General features: G+C 42.8%; 1 protein-coding gene across 2 annotated transcripts in view; it reads right to left on the reverse strand.

Annotated features, from left to right (window-relative positions):
* Positions 1-17,061, reverse strand: part of Dnah6 (dynein axonemal heavy chain 6) — a 220,711-nt gene that overhangs the window by 175,736 nt on the left and 27,914 nt on the right. For both annotated transcript variants that reach the window (XM_052718995.1, XM_052718994.1), the window contains exons 11-13: positions 16,115-16,315; positions 6,881-7,001; positions 2,002-2,153 (exon numbers count right to left, since the gene is read on the reverse strand). In XM_052718995.1, the coding sequence (XP_052574955.1) occupies positions 2,002-2,153; positions 6,881-7,001; positions 16,115-16,315 (474 nt within the window). The remainder of the gene's footprint in view (positions 1-2,001; positions 2,154-6,880; positions 7,002-16,114; positions 16,316-17,061) is intronic.

Here is a 17,061-nt window from a genome sequence, read left to right on the forward strand (position 1 = left end):
TGGAGGAAACTGGTCTCCTCAGGAACATAGGTAAAGTTTGACTGATCCCAGGGTGAACATGAGCAAGGTTTCTTTGGAACAAAGTGATTGGCCTCGGGTGGACCTCTGACCTTGGTAGTTTTTGTTTAGGGCTGAGGGAGATGTATATAAAACTCTAATCTCTTCTTTCTCATTTTATATAGAAAGGAAATATCCAGCCTGTGGAAACCTTCAACCACCATTTCATAAACATGAAGAAATGCTCATCTTAGAGTGATGGCATATCTAGCAATTAGAAAGAAGAATGAGAGAAACTGAGTGCCTGGTGCTATGGGCACACTGGGTGTTCACTCAATTTCTGGACATTTTTGAATGTATAAGTTTTCTGAGCACCCAAGTTTGAATTTTATCTTCTTTGAATTGGTATGTTGGTTGTGCTTAAAAAAAGTTTAAATTAATTTGTATTTACTCCAATTATATCTATATAAAATAATGTGTACTGGTTTTTTGTCTGAATTTATATATGTGTACCATGTGTATGGGGTGCCCTTGGAGGCCAGAAGAAAGTATCTGAATGGATGGTTGTGAGCTGCCATGTGAGTACTGGAAGCAAATTCAGGACCTCTGGGAGAGAAGCCAGTGTTCTTAACCACTGAACTATCTCTCCAGCCTCTGTCCCTCCCTCCTCCCTCCCTCTCTCCCTCCCTCCGTTCCTCCCTCCCTCCCTCCCTCCATTCCTCTCTTCCTTCTTTCCCACCCTCCCCCTCTCTTGCATGCTCTCTCTCTCTCCCCTCCCTCTCTCTTTCCTCTTCTCTCTCTCTCTCTCTCTCTCTCTCTCTCGCTCTCTCTCTCTCTCTCTCTCTCTCTCTCTCTCTCTCTCTCTCTCTCTCTCTCTCTTAGAGATAAAGAAGCAACACACCAGAAGTAAGCTCTCTGTCATATGCATAAAGCTACAACAGAAATTAGCATTCAGGTTGCCAGTCTTTCTTATTATCTATCTTCTATCATGTACACCTAGAGTCAGCAAAGATTTTCCTTAAGGTTCAGACAATAAATATGTCAGACTTGCAAGCGCATACACTTCTGTCACAAAATCCCAGCTCTGTCCTCATAACAGGGCAAGAAGTCACAGGCAGTGCATAAACATGGTGACTTTACTTGTGCTGATTAAACTACATGTACAGAACAATAGGCAGGCTGATGAGCCATGGAGTTCTCCAGCTGAGTTTTTCCATTGACCTCTGGAGGCATTTGAGAAGACGCAACCAGGTGCTGCATCTAAAGGAAATGCTATGATGGTCGTGTGAGTTATTCTGGATGCTGAAGAAAAGTTAGCTCAGGAAATGACCCCTTAAATTTGATTTTGGGATTTTAATTGAGCAACAGTCCCACTGGCACACCGAGCAACTAGTGGTATCCTTTCTCACGAAGTTTGGAAATGTTCCAAGGAAACAGGAGTGAGAATTGAAGCCTGCCATCTCCTTCCCTATGGTACCTAAAAGTTGACAATGTCTGCAACAGAAAGAATACGGGTCTTTTTCTACAAGTTAAGGATGGGGCTGCAGAGATAGTCAGCGAAGTGCTTGTTGTACAATCACTAGGTTCTGTATTTGGTCCCCAGAACTCACATAAAAATGCCAAGTGTGGTGTGCATTTGCCGTCCTGGGGCTGAGGAGGTAGAGATGGGTGGATCCCTAGAATTTATTCATAGCAGCCTCGCTTACTTGGTGGGTTCTAGGCCAGTGACAGACCCTGTCTCGAGAAATATGGTGGATGGTTTCTGAAGAATGACAGCTGAGCTTGTCCTCTGAATTTGCACACTTACAGACACACATGGAACAGCACACACACACACGAATGCAAATCAGGGGTCACCAATATTCTCATGATAATTTCAATGTTCGTAATACACAAGATCAATATATTTCTTTTTAAAGTTTGAAATATTTGCAGACATCATAATTAAAATGATAATAAGGGTAGGCACCACACATGGTGGATCTTTTTCCAGCTCACAGTTACCTCCAAGCACCCCAGGGGCGATGGGATTAGTTTCTCTTTCAGCTGCTTAGTGTCAATAAGGAGCAGGCCTACGTTTCGGGTGGGTCTCAGGGCTACGGAGTCCTTGTGCTGCTTGTGATATTTTTCCAGCTGAGTACTGAAGAATTTGACATCTACGGAAAACAAGATGCATTAAATGATAGAGTCTTTCACACTAGTTTTTTTAAAGGAACTGCCTACAGTAGATTAAAGACCGCCCCAGCCTGAAGGGCAGCCATTAAGTAACAAACAATAGATGAGAGGCTAGCAAGGGTGTGGATGAATGGGACCCTTATCCCTTGCCAGTGAGACTGTAAACTAGCCCAGTCACCACGGAAGGCAGCTCGAAGCCATGTACATCTACCGTTTGACCCCTCCTTGGTGTACAGCCAAAGGACTCCAGGGCAATTTCAGGGCAACACATCACAGAGACACTGGTACATCAGCATTACTGCAGCACTACTACTCTACTCATGATAGCTAAGTTATGGAAACAACGTAGATGGATGGCCGCGGAAAAGGATAAAGAAAATGGGATCAATATATACAATGGAGTTTTTTCAGCTGTCAAGAATGAAGTGATGTCACGTGCAGGAAAATGACTACAGGTCATCATGTTAAGCAAATTAAGCCAATCTGAAAAACATATTTTGTGTCTTATATGGTCTGTAGGTTTTGTACAGATACATAAAGTTGTATGTGTGTATATGACATGAAAATAGAAATGAAGGTGTCCAGAGGGACAGGAGAGTGGTGAGATGGGGAAGGAGGGTAGATGGGGGAGGGAAGGTGATGGAGGGGTGGGCTATGGGGGTGATAATACATCTCATTGTCCAGGGTTTACTACCTTGAGAATCTTTATGTAACGTGCTACCATTACAATGAATATATGCAAGGGAAATTTAAATTAATAAATTTATGTATGTATTTATGCTATTACCCATACTTAGAATGCTTTGTATAACTCTAAAATGTTAATTCATAATGCTTAACAATAGCCTTTTCCCATAATAAGAAAACACTATTTTACAATGTCAACATCATGTCTTTGGGTTCTCATTAAGAGATAAAGAATGAGATTAACGTTGGGCATGCCTCCTATGCTTTACTTTCACACTTCATAGATACTGTGTTTCTAACAAATTGAAGGTCTGTTGACATTTTTAGCAGTGTTTGTTATTTCTTTTACTTTTGAGATTATAATACTTACATCAATTCCCCCTTTTCCTTTCCTCCTTCCAAATCCTCCTGTGTCTTCCTTGATCTCTTTCAAATCCGTGGCCTCTTTTTCATGAATTGTTGATATATTCATGTGTGTATTTACTCCTCAGTACAACCTGCTGAGTCTGTGTAATGCTGCTTGCATGTATGTTCTCAGGGCCGACCTTTTGGTACTGGAGAACCGGTTGCTGTGCTCCTTCCTGGGGAGACTATTCTCCCACTCTCAGCACTCCTTAGCTGCCTGCAGTTCTTTGTCAGGGGTGGAGGCCTCCTGGGCTCTATCCATCCACTTTGGCCTGGCTATTGTTGCTGTCCTCGTTCAGCTCATATTTAAGCAGTCAGGCTGGTGAGACTTTATGGGTGTAGCTTCTAGCATGTTTAAATATTTACTTTAATATAAATATTTTTTTAATTCTTTGAGAATGTCATACGATGTATTTTGATCGTCCTCACCATCCGCACTCCTCCTACATCCATACCCTGTGTGTCTACTCCCACTCTCTTTACTTTGCGTCTTCTTCTTCTTTTTTTTTAATGGTGCACCGACCCCAGTCTGTGTGGCCCGTACACTCCTGGGTACAGCTGAGTTGCCTTGCTAGGGCCACGCCTTTGAGGAAAACTGACTCTTCCTCCCCTAGCAGCCACCAACTACCCATGGTTCCTCAGTTAGGTTTGGGGATTTTGAGCACCTTCCCTGTCCATGCTGGAATGGTGACTGGCTTCATCTTGTCCAGGTCTTGTATAGGCAGCCACAGCTGCTGTGAGTTCATGAATGCAGAGGTTGTGTATATGCAAAAGATATTGTTGCACTCCAGTCCTCCTGACCTCTGGCTCTTGCTATCTTTCTGACGCCTATCTGCCATGGTCCCTGAACCTTTGGAGAAGAGAGTCTGATGAAGATGTCTTATGTGTGGCTAAGCACTCCACTGACACAATAAGATGTTTTTAAATTAAGGCACACCTACTTTTTTTTTTCTTTTTTGGTTTTTTGAGACAGGTTTTCTCTGTGTAGCCCTGGCTGTCCTGGATCTGGATCTGTAGACCAGGCTGGCCTCAAACTCACAGAGATCCTCCTGCCTCTGCCTCCTGAGTGTTGGGATTAAAGGCGTGCGCCACCACTGCCCGGCTACTTTTTTTTTTAACATAATGCTACCACACACTCAATAGACTACAATGTAATATAACATGAATTTTATATGCAGCTCACATTTTGTGGTAGTCACTTCATCGGAGTGCTTCAGAACTACATTCAGAGTATCCTGAGGTATCAGAGAATCTAGCCTAAGGTGGACAAGGTTGTCTTGAAGTTGTGCTTAGGCTAAAAGTTCTCCTACATGGTATCTGGTGCTAAAATATTTCAAGCTGTTCACAACAGAACTTTGAAACACAAGAGCTCAAATATAGCTAAAGTTATTTTTCATTCTTTCTTCCAACTTCTACCATCTCTGCTCCTTGAATCATAGTTGGGGCAATCAGCAGTTTGTACCTTGTATGTGTCAAGGCTGTATTTTGACAATCTTCCTGCCTCCATTTCCCCTTTTCTAATCCACCAGGATCATTGAAAGCCTAAATAGTCTTGAATTTATTATTATTGTTGTTATTATTATTATTACTGTTGTTTTGGTTTTTGAGGCAGTGTTTCACTCTGCAGCCCAGTGTGGACATTTGAAAGAAAATGGCCCCCAAAGGAAGTGGTACTATTAGGAGGTGGGGCCTTGTTGGAGGAAGCAGGTCACTGGGAGTCAGGCTTTGAGGTCTCTTGCTCAAGCTTCCTTCAGTGTGACAGCCAGTCGACTTCCTGCTGCTTTCTGGTCAAGATGTAGCACTCTCAGCTCCAGCACCAGCACCATGTCTGTCTGCATGCCTCCATGCCCCTTGTCATGATGATAATGAACTGGACCTCTGAAACTGTAAGTGAGTCACCCTAATTAAATGTTTTCTTTTTAAGAGTTGCCGTGGTCCAGAGACAGCTGATCTGAGCTAGTGGGAGCTCACTGGACCAACAGCTGAGGAGCCTGATGGGACCGACCTAGGCCCTCTGAATGTGGGTGATAGTTGTGTGGCTTGGTCTATTTGTAAGGCCCCTAGCAATGAGATGAGAACCTGTCCCTGGTGCATGAGTGGGCTTTTTGGAAACCATTCCTCATGCTGGGATGCATCACTCAGCCTTGATGCAGGGGGAGGAGCTTGATCCTGCCTCAAATTGATATGCCATGCGTTGTTGACTCCCGGGGGATGCCTGCCCCTTTCTAAACAGAAGAGGAGTGGATGAGGGTGGGTGTACAGAGAGGGACTGGAATGGGTAGAGAGGAGGGAAGGGAAACTGTGGTTTGTAAAATAAATGAAAACAGCCGGGCGGTGGTGGCGCACGCCTTTAATCCCAGCACTCGGGAGGCAGAGGCAGGCGGATCTCTGTGAGTTCGAGGCCAGCCTGGTCTCCAAAGCGAGTTCCAGGAAAGGCGCAAAGCTACACAGAGAAACCCTGTCTCGAAAAACCAAAAAAAAAAAAAAAATAAATAAATAAATAAATGAAAACATTTAGTAAAAACAAAAACAAAAAAGTCAAATAGAAAAAAAAGAGTTGCTGTGGTCATGGTGTCTCTTCACAGCAATATAAAACCCTAACTAAGACACCCAGGTTGGCCAAGAACTCACAAACTTCCTGCCTCAGCCTCCTAAATATTAGGATTTTAAGCTTGTGCCATCATACTTGACTTCAATATATTTTTATCATGCTATTGATAAAAAACCATTCTTTCTAATGCATATGTAATTCTACAGTCATAGGCTTGTCTTTCAGCATCTTATACCTTCTGGTGTCTCTGAAAATTTACCTTCCTTATAAGACCTCATTGATTAAACTGGTTGTTTGAATTAGCCCTACTTTGTGTTCAAGGGCCAGGTTCTATGATGTCATCACCACCGTGACGCTGTGCCATAGAATCTGATGTGGGCTCATTTCAGCATAAAAAACAAAACAAAACAAAAAAAAGCCCCAAACAAACAAGCCCCCCCCCCCCCCCGAAAAAAAAAACCCACTGTGGGACAGTGTGGTTAAGGGACAGTGGAAATGGACTTGCCTGATTGTTTTGTTTTCTGAAGTGGGGCCCCATTTGGCATCAATAGCCATCTAGTAGTGGTTGACAGAGGGAGTCATGTAAGAAGCAGGCACCCTGGCAGCTCTCGCACAAGATTCTGGGCCTGAATTCATCACTAAGAGTTGTTGATCATTCCCACCAGGTCTTGGGGTGGTACCAGAAGATAAATGCAATTTGAATTCCTGAGACAGAAAAGCTTTCTTAAACCTTACCTGACAGGAACGGCAGGGATCTCTCTCAACTCCTTGTAACACACACAGGTCTTGGAGCCCTGGTGCTCACGGCAACCTCAACAGATAGACCACAGAGGAACCGAACCGAGGAACAGCCTCCCACAGCACACAGCACAGATAGGGAGTGAGAGGAAAGGAAATGGGTGATTCCACGGAAAATTCTAGACATGGATAAATTCCCGCCTTTTGTCGGGTCCACTGTTTCAGGCTGCTAGCTCTGTCACTGAACACCACTGAACAGAAACTTAGGAGATGACAAATCTTGTTACCTTTGTCATATGTGCTTAGTGGGGACAGACGGGAACTCACCAGGCTCCTGCTGCCTCAACGCCTGCAGATCCAGACTCTCATTTTCCCTGAAGAATATCTGAAACTTTTCGAATGTCGCTGCATACAAGTACGCGGAATCGAATGCTGAATGAATGGTTTCCTAGGTGGTAGAAGAAGAACAAGACTGTTTCCCTTTCTTATATTTAGGTGTGTGTGTGTGTGTGTGTGTGTGTGTGTGTGTGTGTGTGTGTGTGTGTGTGGTGGGGTATGTGCACACAAGTGCAGGTGCCCATGGAAGCCAGAGGCATCTGATCCTCTGAAACAGGACTTAGAGTTGTGAGCTGTCTGGTGTGTGTGCTGGAAATCAAGGTTGGATCCTTTGCAGGGTCAGTGTGTGCTTTTAACTTGTAAGCCATCTTTCCAGCTCCCAAGGCAATTCTGACAGGACTAAACACACACACACACAGACACACACACAGACACACACACACACACAGACACAGACACACACACACACACACACACACACACACACACACACACACACACACACACACACACACACACTGCATGCATCCATAAAGCTCAATTCTCTATTTTTCTACCAGCCAATTAAAAACCATGAGTTCATCACTCTGATCTCAATGCAACATCATTGGGTTTAGTCTAGCCTTTCTCTCTCCCCATTTGTTAACTCTCTAGAGATAATCTCTTAGTTGCTGTGCTGGTCAGTTTTTTTGTCAATGTGATCTGAGAGGAGGGAACCTTAATTGAGGGATCACCCATCAGATTGCCTATATGCAGATCTATAGGGCATTTTCTCGATTGATGTGTGAGGGGCTAGGCCCCTGGGGGCAGTGCCACCCCTGGGCAGGTATTCCTGGGTTGTATAACAAAGCAGACTGAGTAAGCCCTGAGGAGCAAGCTGGTAAGCAGTGCTTCTTCATGGCCTCATGGTCTTCACTTCAGTTCTTGTCTCCAGGTTCCTGCCCTGACTTCTGTCAGAGATGGACGAGAACTGTAAGCTGAGATAACCCCCTTTTTTTTCCCCAAGTTGCTTTTTGTCATGGTGTTTCACTACAGCAATAGAAACCTAACTGGTGTCACTGCCCACAATATGTTTTGACTTGTTTACTCAACTGTAGAACACATAGAAAGTAGTCTACGATTGCCTATACCCTGATTCCAAGGCCAATATCAAACCCACAGCAGGAGCTCTCCAGTTGTTGTTAGCATAAGGTTATGGAGCCAAACTACTGTGTTCAAGGTTTATGTGAGGCCCTGAGTTTCAATCCTTGGAAATAATAATAATAGTAGTAATAATAATAATAATAATAGCAATAATAATAATAATAATAATAATAATAATAATAATAATAATAATGTACTTGCTTTAGTTCCCATCCCTCACTCTTTAGGATGGTTATGTTGCTCATTTGAAAGTAATTTGGCTTCATTTGTTTTTTATTTCAGGGTTTCACACCCGACTCTTGGCTTGTTTGGGCTATATTCAAACATACACGTGAAGAGTGTCTCCCCTATTCTTTTCACTCCAGACCCACCATCCTCACCCTTTCCAAACCACATCCATAATCTCTGACGCGGAGCTGGTTTCCTTAGCTTCTGGTTCATATGACATCAAAAGGACAGATGGCAGAAACACATCGTCTCTTGCCTCGCTCACCTAACAATGCATCTTGGACATCACTCTGTAGAGTTAACAGCTGTCTTCCCCAATCTTGCGTTGGCTACTTATCCTTCTTCTGTGTGAATGTACATATCTTGTTCAACCATTCTCCCATGGATGGGTATTTTGATAACTTCCAACACAATTAGATGCAATATGCTAAAAGTAACCTCATGCACATGATTTTTTCTATCACTTATTGTGTGTTTTCAGGACATGTCTTTAAAGGTGGAATTGTTAAATCAAAATGAAAATGCACATACAGTTTTTTTGTTTCACATACTGCAAATTCTCCTTTATTCTCCGAATTCCCACAGTTAAGTGTGGGGTGTCTGTTTCCCCACAGGTTAGCCTATGGGATGTTTTAACACATTTTTAAAATTTTACTAATGTATGTTAGTTGAAAAATGCTACTCCCATTTTCTTTGAATTTGCGTTTAGCTGATGGGTGGCGTAGAGTATCTCTGGTTGGTTGATAACTTTTGGTCAAATTTCTGCCTTAGACTTGGACCGTTTTCCCTCCTGGCTGCAGTCTCCCCTCTGTTTCTAGTGCAAAGTTTCTTCAAGCATTCAGAAGCTGGGAGCAATGACGTAAATAGATTCTCCTAGTTTGCAAATATACTTCTATTTGGTGAGATTTCTTCCCTTGCATTTAAAAACTTATGCCGTCAAGTTTATTCATTTGTTCTATGAGTGTATCTGGGTTTTTAAATATTTATTTATAATTAATATTTATTTTTAATTAAGTATTTTATTTTAATTTTAGTTAAAAGTGTGTGTGTGCTTCTGTGGGTATCTCCAGAGGCATGTGGGATCCTCTGGAACTGTAGCTACAGGTGATTGTGAGTCCCCATATATGGGTGTTTGGAACTGAACTCTGATCATCTGAAAAAAGAGCAAATGCTTCTGACCACTGAGCCATCTCTCCAGCCCCTAGTGCATCTGTATTTTGAATCAGAGTTAAATGACCTTTTCTTGTGAATAACATTATAGAAGAAATGACTCATTTTTTGTTCTACTTACATAATATTATTTTACTTCAATATACCTGATTAATACATTCCTTTTGTGTGTATTAAAGAATAGTTTGTTTTTAAATTTACATACAATTGCACATATTTGTGGTATGAAGTATGTTTTGATTTGTGTATGCACTGCATATTTGCTAAATTGATATAGTAAACGTGAATTTCCTCTAATTATTTGGTAAGAACAGTTAAAAACAAACTCCAGGAATTTTCAAGTGAATGCTATATTAATATTAACTTCAGTTACTCTGAGGCACATTAGATCTCTTGAATTCATTTTTCTGATGAGTTTATTAGTACAGGTTCATAATACAAAATGATGGCTTTTATTATGATTTTTTATACACATGTATACACGTTTACTTTGCCTCCAATAGCCGCCTTTCCTCTTCCTAAACAGCCTCTTCTAACTTCCATATTCCATAAAATTTAAATATTTTAGCTGACTCATGTGTTAGTGTGTACAATGTAGGATCCAGGCCTAAGTGTTCACATGGCTAGCCCATGGTCAAGCCCCATCTAATGAACAGTCTGTATGTGTTTCAGTGACTTCTGCTACTGTGCTTTGAATTTGATAAATCTCTGTATATTGTATATTGGAGTTTATTTCCTGACTTCCTGTTTTTTTAGTCTACTAATCTGATATCTGTTCATGAGGTAGTACCTGACCCTTTTAACACTAGAGTATTATTTATATTTAATACAAAGTAAGTATACTGTCTTTCAAAGACTTTTTCTTTCCAGGTTTTAACTTACCAGATTGATTATAAATTTGTCTACTTCTTTGGGTCAAAGGACATCCTTATTATACTGTGCCATCCCATCTAAGAATGCTCTTTCAATTCTAGCTGGTGTTCTCCACAAAATCTTTGAAGTTTTCTATGCTCACGTGTGCGTCTTTAATGTTTCTCATTGGGTTATCACTGTTTATATTACCCTCTTTTGGTTATTCTGAGTGGAGGCTTTTTCCTGTAAGCATTTCTTGTATTCGAGAACAACTTCTGTAGCATTGGGAACACTTGGTCCTTGGAAATTGTTTCACACATCACACAAAGTGGTGAGTTTTGTTGCATGTGTTATACGTGTGTGCCATTATTCTCCATTCTACTTCCTCCCGCACTGACCTTCTTCCTCCCCATCTTTACTAATCCCCCTTCTTCCCCAGCAGTCCCTCCTCCTGCTTTCACGTCACATGTGTCCTCCCCACTCTCAATAGGCCAGACTAAGACAGACAAAGACCATTTGTTTCTCTCACTTGCAGAAACTAGACTTAACTTCATATGTGTGCATATAAACTAAAAGGAACCATAGGAGGGGAGGAAAAGGCCTTGCGGGGGGGGGGGGGGGCAGAGGAAGGATGAGAGTGTAACGGTCTTGGGAGAGCTCAGAATATTCCCCTACGAAGTCACCGGGGCCCAGAGCTTTCTGTAACGGACAGCTTTCTCTATGGCGAGGTTTCTGTGTGTGGCTAGTAACGGCAAACATGTGTCCTCTAAATATTCAAGTTCATTTTGATCAACATCTCCACAGTAGTCTCAGAGCTTTCAAAGCCTTTGGTTTATTTGTGTGTTTGTTTTAATGATCATCATTCCTTTTCATTCTCACTGTGTTGATTAGGCCTTCTCCATTCTTACTTGGCCTTCCTTATGATGAGAAGGGTATGTTAAGGTATTTGATTTACATTATTTTTATTTATGTTCCATTTGTTTTAGTCTGCCTCTTAGCCTCACGAGAGAGTCTCCTGACATCTGTGGTACACACACGTTTATATTTCATCACAGATTGTGGGTTTTTAAAAAACTAACTCTTTTTTGCTCCATTAGTGTTCATTGACTTAAACACTCCTCTGTCTAGCGTTGGGGTTAATGTGGTAGGCCAGACACTGCTGTCCTGGGAAAGGTCTGCCTGCAACGACGGCCTTTGTTCAATACCAGAAAACCCGAGTTTCAGAAAGAGCTCTGTCATCGCTTATCTGGAAAGCGCGGCACATGGGAAAACACGTGGTTTATGCTGAACATCTGCTCTCCCTTGGAGGAGTCTAGCAATTTGGCCCATGCCTTTGTAGTGAGACTCAGCAGGAACCTGGGTTTGAGAAGCTAAGCAGCATTCCTGCTAGACACTGTTTCGGGGTCCTCGCTGCTGGTTGCAAAAGGGATCAAGTGCTCCTGTAAATCACAGCTGTGAGCACACTACTCTCCATGGGAGCCGGTCCTGGGGGCCTGTGCTCTGTTCCCGAGATTTTATTTCCTGCTGTACAAGACCTCACTCTCCATGTTCTCACTGTGTTAAATCACAGCTGTGAACACAACTACACCCTGAGTTCTCTGGGTCTCCATCCTTTCAATGTGTTAAAATCACAGCTGTGAGCACAACTCCACCCTGAGTTACCCGGGGTCTCCATCCTTTCACTGCAGTAAATCCCAGCTGTGAACACAACAACACCCTGAGTTCCGGGGGTCTCCATCCTTTCACTGCAGTAAATCCCAGCTGTGAACACAACTCCACCCTGAGTTCCGGGGGTCTCCATCCTTTCACTGCAGTAAATCCCAGCTGTGAACACAACAACACCCTGAGTTCTGGGGGTCTCCATCCTTTCACTGTGTTAAAATCCCAGCTGTGAGCACAACTCCACCCTGAGTTCCGGGGGTCTCCATCCTTTCACTGCAGTAAATCCCAGCTGTGAACACAACTCCACCCTGAGTTCCCGAGGTCTCCTAGCAAGTCACAGAATGTGCGATGGTCTTGGGGATCTTCCACTCTAGGGCCATAAGTTCTGCGTCCTTACGGCAAACCTTCCGTTTGGACTTTCGGAATCACTGCGTCCCCTCTGGTAACACACTGGTTGCCTGGCTTTGTGGACCAAATTGAAAGCCTTAGTTTAAACTGGACCTGTAATCCTAAATTCAAGGCCTGTCTGGGTGACAGGTAGGGCCAACCACGGTAGCTCAGTGAGACCTCATCTCAAAATAAAGAGTAAAAAGAGGCCGGGGTTGTAGCTCAGTGGTAGAGCACTCACCTAGCACACGCGGGCCCTGATATTTTCATTTCAGAGGTGGGCAGAGCTCACTCTTACTTCCTTGTATTGCTGATTTATTCATCTCGCCTTGGTCATATTTTGAAAATATGTTTTCTGGTTATTTCTGTGTTTAAGTTACCTGTTTATTAAGCTCATTATTTGATATTTTGATTTTACTAATTTCTTAATTTTTCCTTATGGCCTCTGGGTTGATCTTCAGACCTTCTCCTTCCGTCTTACTATCTCCATTCTCTACGTTATGTACGGCTGGCCGTGTAGTTTCTACTTGAGTAGGACGCATCTCAGCTGTGTGGGACTCTCTCATCAAGATCGCTGTCTTTGTCTCATGCTTACATACATTCACAAGCACAGTTACACCAAACACTAACCTGCAGTTTTATTTGCTTTAAAGTCACACCTTAGGTGAAAGAAACTCCTTCTGTGGTAGATTCCTTGTTGGCTAACAAATTCCCAGGGTACTTGCACATTTAAATCTGCTGTTCTATTTTTAAAATTATTTATTTTAAATTATATTTTGATCATAATCTTCCCTTCTCCCAAGTCTTTCCAGATCCTCTCCTCCTCCCTACTTTAAGTTCTTTCTCAAAAACAAGCAAACAAACACCCAGTATAACAGCAAACCGTCCAAACCAAGAAAATAAAATAAAATTGCTGTGGGATGTTGTTCTATATGTTGTGAATATGTGTTGCTCTGATTGGTTGATAAATAAAACACTGATTGACCAGTAACCAGGCAGGAAGTATAGGTGGGGTGAGCAGACGATGGGAATTCTGGGAAGAGGAAGAGCTGAGTCAGGAGTCGCCAGCCAGGCACAGAGGAAGTAAGATGACAAGGCAGAATTGAGAAAAGGTACCAAGCCACGTGTCTAAACATATGTAAGAATTATGGGTTAATTTAAGTGTGAGAGCTAGTCAGTAATAAGCCTGAGCTAATGGCCAAGCAGTTATAATTAATATAAGCTTCTGAGTGATTATTTTATAAGAGGGCCACTTACTGCAGGAGCCTGGTGGGACTGGAGAAACATTCCGACTACATAACCAACACCCAAACAGGAAAAAACACCCCCCACCAAACTGTAACCAAATAATAGCACACACTAAAAAAAAAAAAAAAACCTGTGGAGTCTGTTATGTATCAGTCAACTACTCCTGAATATGAGGCCTGCCCTGGAGTGGTTGATATACCCAGTGTCACTCCATTGGAGAAAACCATTAAATCTGATTTTCTATAGCCTTGATCCTTAAGGGACTGGCTTGGCTAGGTAAAAATTATTTCTTCCCATGAGTTTATTGAAAAATTATACTTTACTATTGTCACATTTCATTTTCTAAAAATGTTGTTTATTCATTCATTTGTCATTTTTTATTTACTTATTTACAGTGTGTGTCTTTCTGTGTGGCCATGTGTGTGCAGAGGCCAGAGGTCAATATCAAGAGTCTTCTTCAACTGCCCTTCGTCTTGGTTTTTGAGGCAGGATCTCTCATTAAACCCAGGGCTCACTAACTGACAGACTGGCTGGCCAGCAAGCCCAGGGCCTTGCCTGTCTCCTTCCCTCTACCCCTAGCTGAAGTTCCAGATGCATGCCATCATGCCCTACTTTTGCATGGATGCTGTGGGCTTGCAAACTCAGGGCTCATGTTTGTAAGCAGGTGCTTTACTGACTGCGCCCCTCCATGCTACTTGTATGAAGTCTGAGAGGGTGGAAATACGTACTCACACGCTAGGTTTAAGTTTTATAAGGCTGCATGTGTAGTGTACGCCTGACAAGTAGGCAAACTTTGTATTGGAAAATCATAATGGCTCATGGATGCCCAGGAGAGAAGGCAGTTGAGGAGTTTGCTTTCATTTTAGTCTTGCTTTCATTTCAGGAGGCTGGTTGCCCAAGTGGAAACAAGCCCCACCTAGAGCGGGCTGTTCTTTCTTTTCCCATGCCAGTGCACTCTAGAAATGTGCTCTGCTTTTAAAACTGGGATCTCTGGGGTCTGGAGAGATGGCTCATCAGTTAAAAGCATTGGCTGTGCTTGTGGAGTTCCCAGGTTTGGTTCCCAGCATCCACATGGCGTGCAGAGCTGGCTGTAACTCTAGTTCTGGGAGGTGCCACACCTATTCTGACTTCCACAGGCACAGCATGCATGTGGTACATAGACACACGTACAGGCAAAACACTCATACATATAAAATGAATCAGTCTAAGCTGGGCATAGTGGCACATGCCTTTTATCCCACCACTCCAGAGGCAGAGGCAGAGGCAGAGGCAGAGGCAGAGGCAGAGGCAGAGGCAGAGGCAGAGGCAGAGGCAGAGGCAGAGGCAGAGGCAGAGGCAGGAGTATTTCTGTGAGTTTGAGGCCAGCTTGGTGTAGATGGCAAGCTCTAAGATAGCCAGGTCTACATAGAGAGACCCTGTCTCAAAAACAAAACAAAACAAAACAAAAATAAATAAATAAATAGATCTAAAATTTTTCTTAAACTAAGACATTTAGGTTAAAGAATTTGGTATGGAATAGTATTTTCAAAGTCTCTAAGTCTGCTTTAGTTAGCATCTGGGGTGGGGAGATGATCAGGGAGGTAAGGTACTTGCTGCCCAACCTGATGACCTGAGTTCAGTTTTCAGGACTACTCCTACAAGTTGTCCTCTGACCTCCATGCTCACAGTTTCACATGCGCATCCACCCACATCCATTCTCAAAATAAATAAATGTATAGTCAGCTTCAGCATTTAAGAGTGATGAAAAGAAGCCTTTACAGTTTGTCTCTAACAGGCCTTGAATAATTACATTGTGCTTTAAAAAAAAAAAAACCCACAAAACATTTAACAGAGATGACTTCAGTTAGAATCATGGGCAAGACATTGCTCTGCTCTGTTTGTACCTAAGGTGTCCCAAGAAACACATGACAATGTTTGCTAACGGTGTTTGCTAATGTCAGGCCACTATTCTGCCCGTCATGGTAAGTTTTTTTAAATGTTATTTTTGGTTTTGAAGCATATTTATTTAAAACATTTTTCTTACATTTTTATTTATTTTGAATGATGGCGGGTGCCACCATGCACTGACAGAGGTCAGAGTACAATTTGCTTGTGGGAGTCAGTTCTCTCCTTCTTCTTCTTCTTTTTTTTTTTTTTTTTTTTTTTCCGAGACAGGGTTTCTCTGTGTAGCTTTGCGTCTTTCCTGGAACTCACTTTGGAGACCAGGCTGGCTTCGAACTCACAGAGATCCACCTGGCTCTGCCTCCCAAGTGCTGGGATTAAAGGCGTGTGCCACCACCGCCCAGCAGTTCTCTCCTTCTATCACGTGGGTCCCTGGGATTAAACTCAGGTCTACCTGCTGAGCCACCTCACTGGCCCCAGCAGGACAGTCTTTAAGGGACCCACAATATTTTCAGATTTTACTGTTCAGAGATTAGGTGCCTGCCAGTTTCTACAAAAATGGAACATTCAAAGATAAGACAGGAAGAAAGTGCATTCTTCAATGTCTTACAAACTGGGGATATACTAAACAGTTTTTAGTAAAAGCAAATCTACCTTTATTTGCATGATGATGGTGAGAAAATTCCTGTCGTCCTCAAACACTGCTGACAGGCTTGGTCCAGGGCCACAGGTCTTCTCTTCCACCTTCTTGTTAATGAACGGGCTGGTGAAAGCGTCAAAGTATGAGTCAGGCACCAGATTAGGAACTGACAACACAGTGTTTTGAAAATGGTTAATTGCCCCGGAAATGCCATCCTGTCAGAGAGAAAAACACAAACATAATGTGAGCACAGATGACTGCATTTACGAGGTTTTTGAATTTTCTGATAAATAAGAATAACTCCTGCTGGGTGGTAATGATGCATGCCTTTAATCCGAGCACTCAGTAGGCAGAGGTGAGTTTGAAGGCAGCCTGGTCTACAGAGCTAGTTCCAGGACAGCCAAGGCTACACAAAGAAATCCTGTCTCAAAACAAAAACAAATGGCAACCCATTGTGATGAGATACATTTTGAAGTATGAATAAAACACTATGAGGGAAGGAAAGCCAAGTGGAACTCAGGAAAAATTAAATGATGGTTAGACGTTTATTGGTATTTAAAAAAATGGTTTCTTGAGGGATCTGGATGCAGAGATCCATGACTAGGCCCCGGGTGGATCTCTGGGAGTCCAATTAGCGAGAATGAGGAGGGTTTATATGAGCGAGAATTGTTGAGACCAAGGTTGGATAAATCACAGGGACAAATAGCCAAATGAATGGAAACACATGAACTATGAACCAATGGCTGAGGGGTCCCCACTGGATCAGGCCCTCTGAATGGGTGAGATAGTCGATTGGCTTGATCTGTTTGGGAGGCATCCAGGCAGTGGGACCAGATCTTGTGCTCATTGCATGAGTTGGCTGTTTGAAACCTGGGGCCTATGCAGGATTGTTTGGCTCGGCCTGGGAGGAGGGGACTAGACCTACCTGGACTGAGTCTACCAGGTTGACCTCAGTCTGTGG

Source organism: Peromyscus californicus, unplaced genomic scaffold (assembly GCF_007827085.1).
Source record: "Peromyscus californicus insignis strain IS unplaced genomic scaffold, ASM782708v3 Scaffold_6__1_contigs__length_162567912, whole genome shotgun sequence".
Classification (NCBI taxonomy): Eukaryota; Metazoa; Chordata; class Mammalia; order Rodentia; family Cricetidae; genus Peromyscus; species Peromyscus californicus.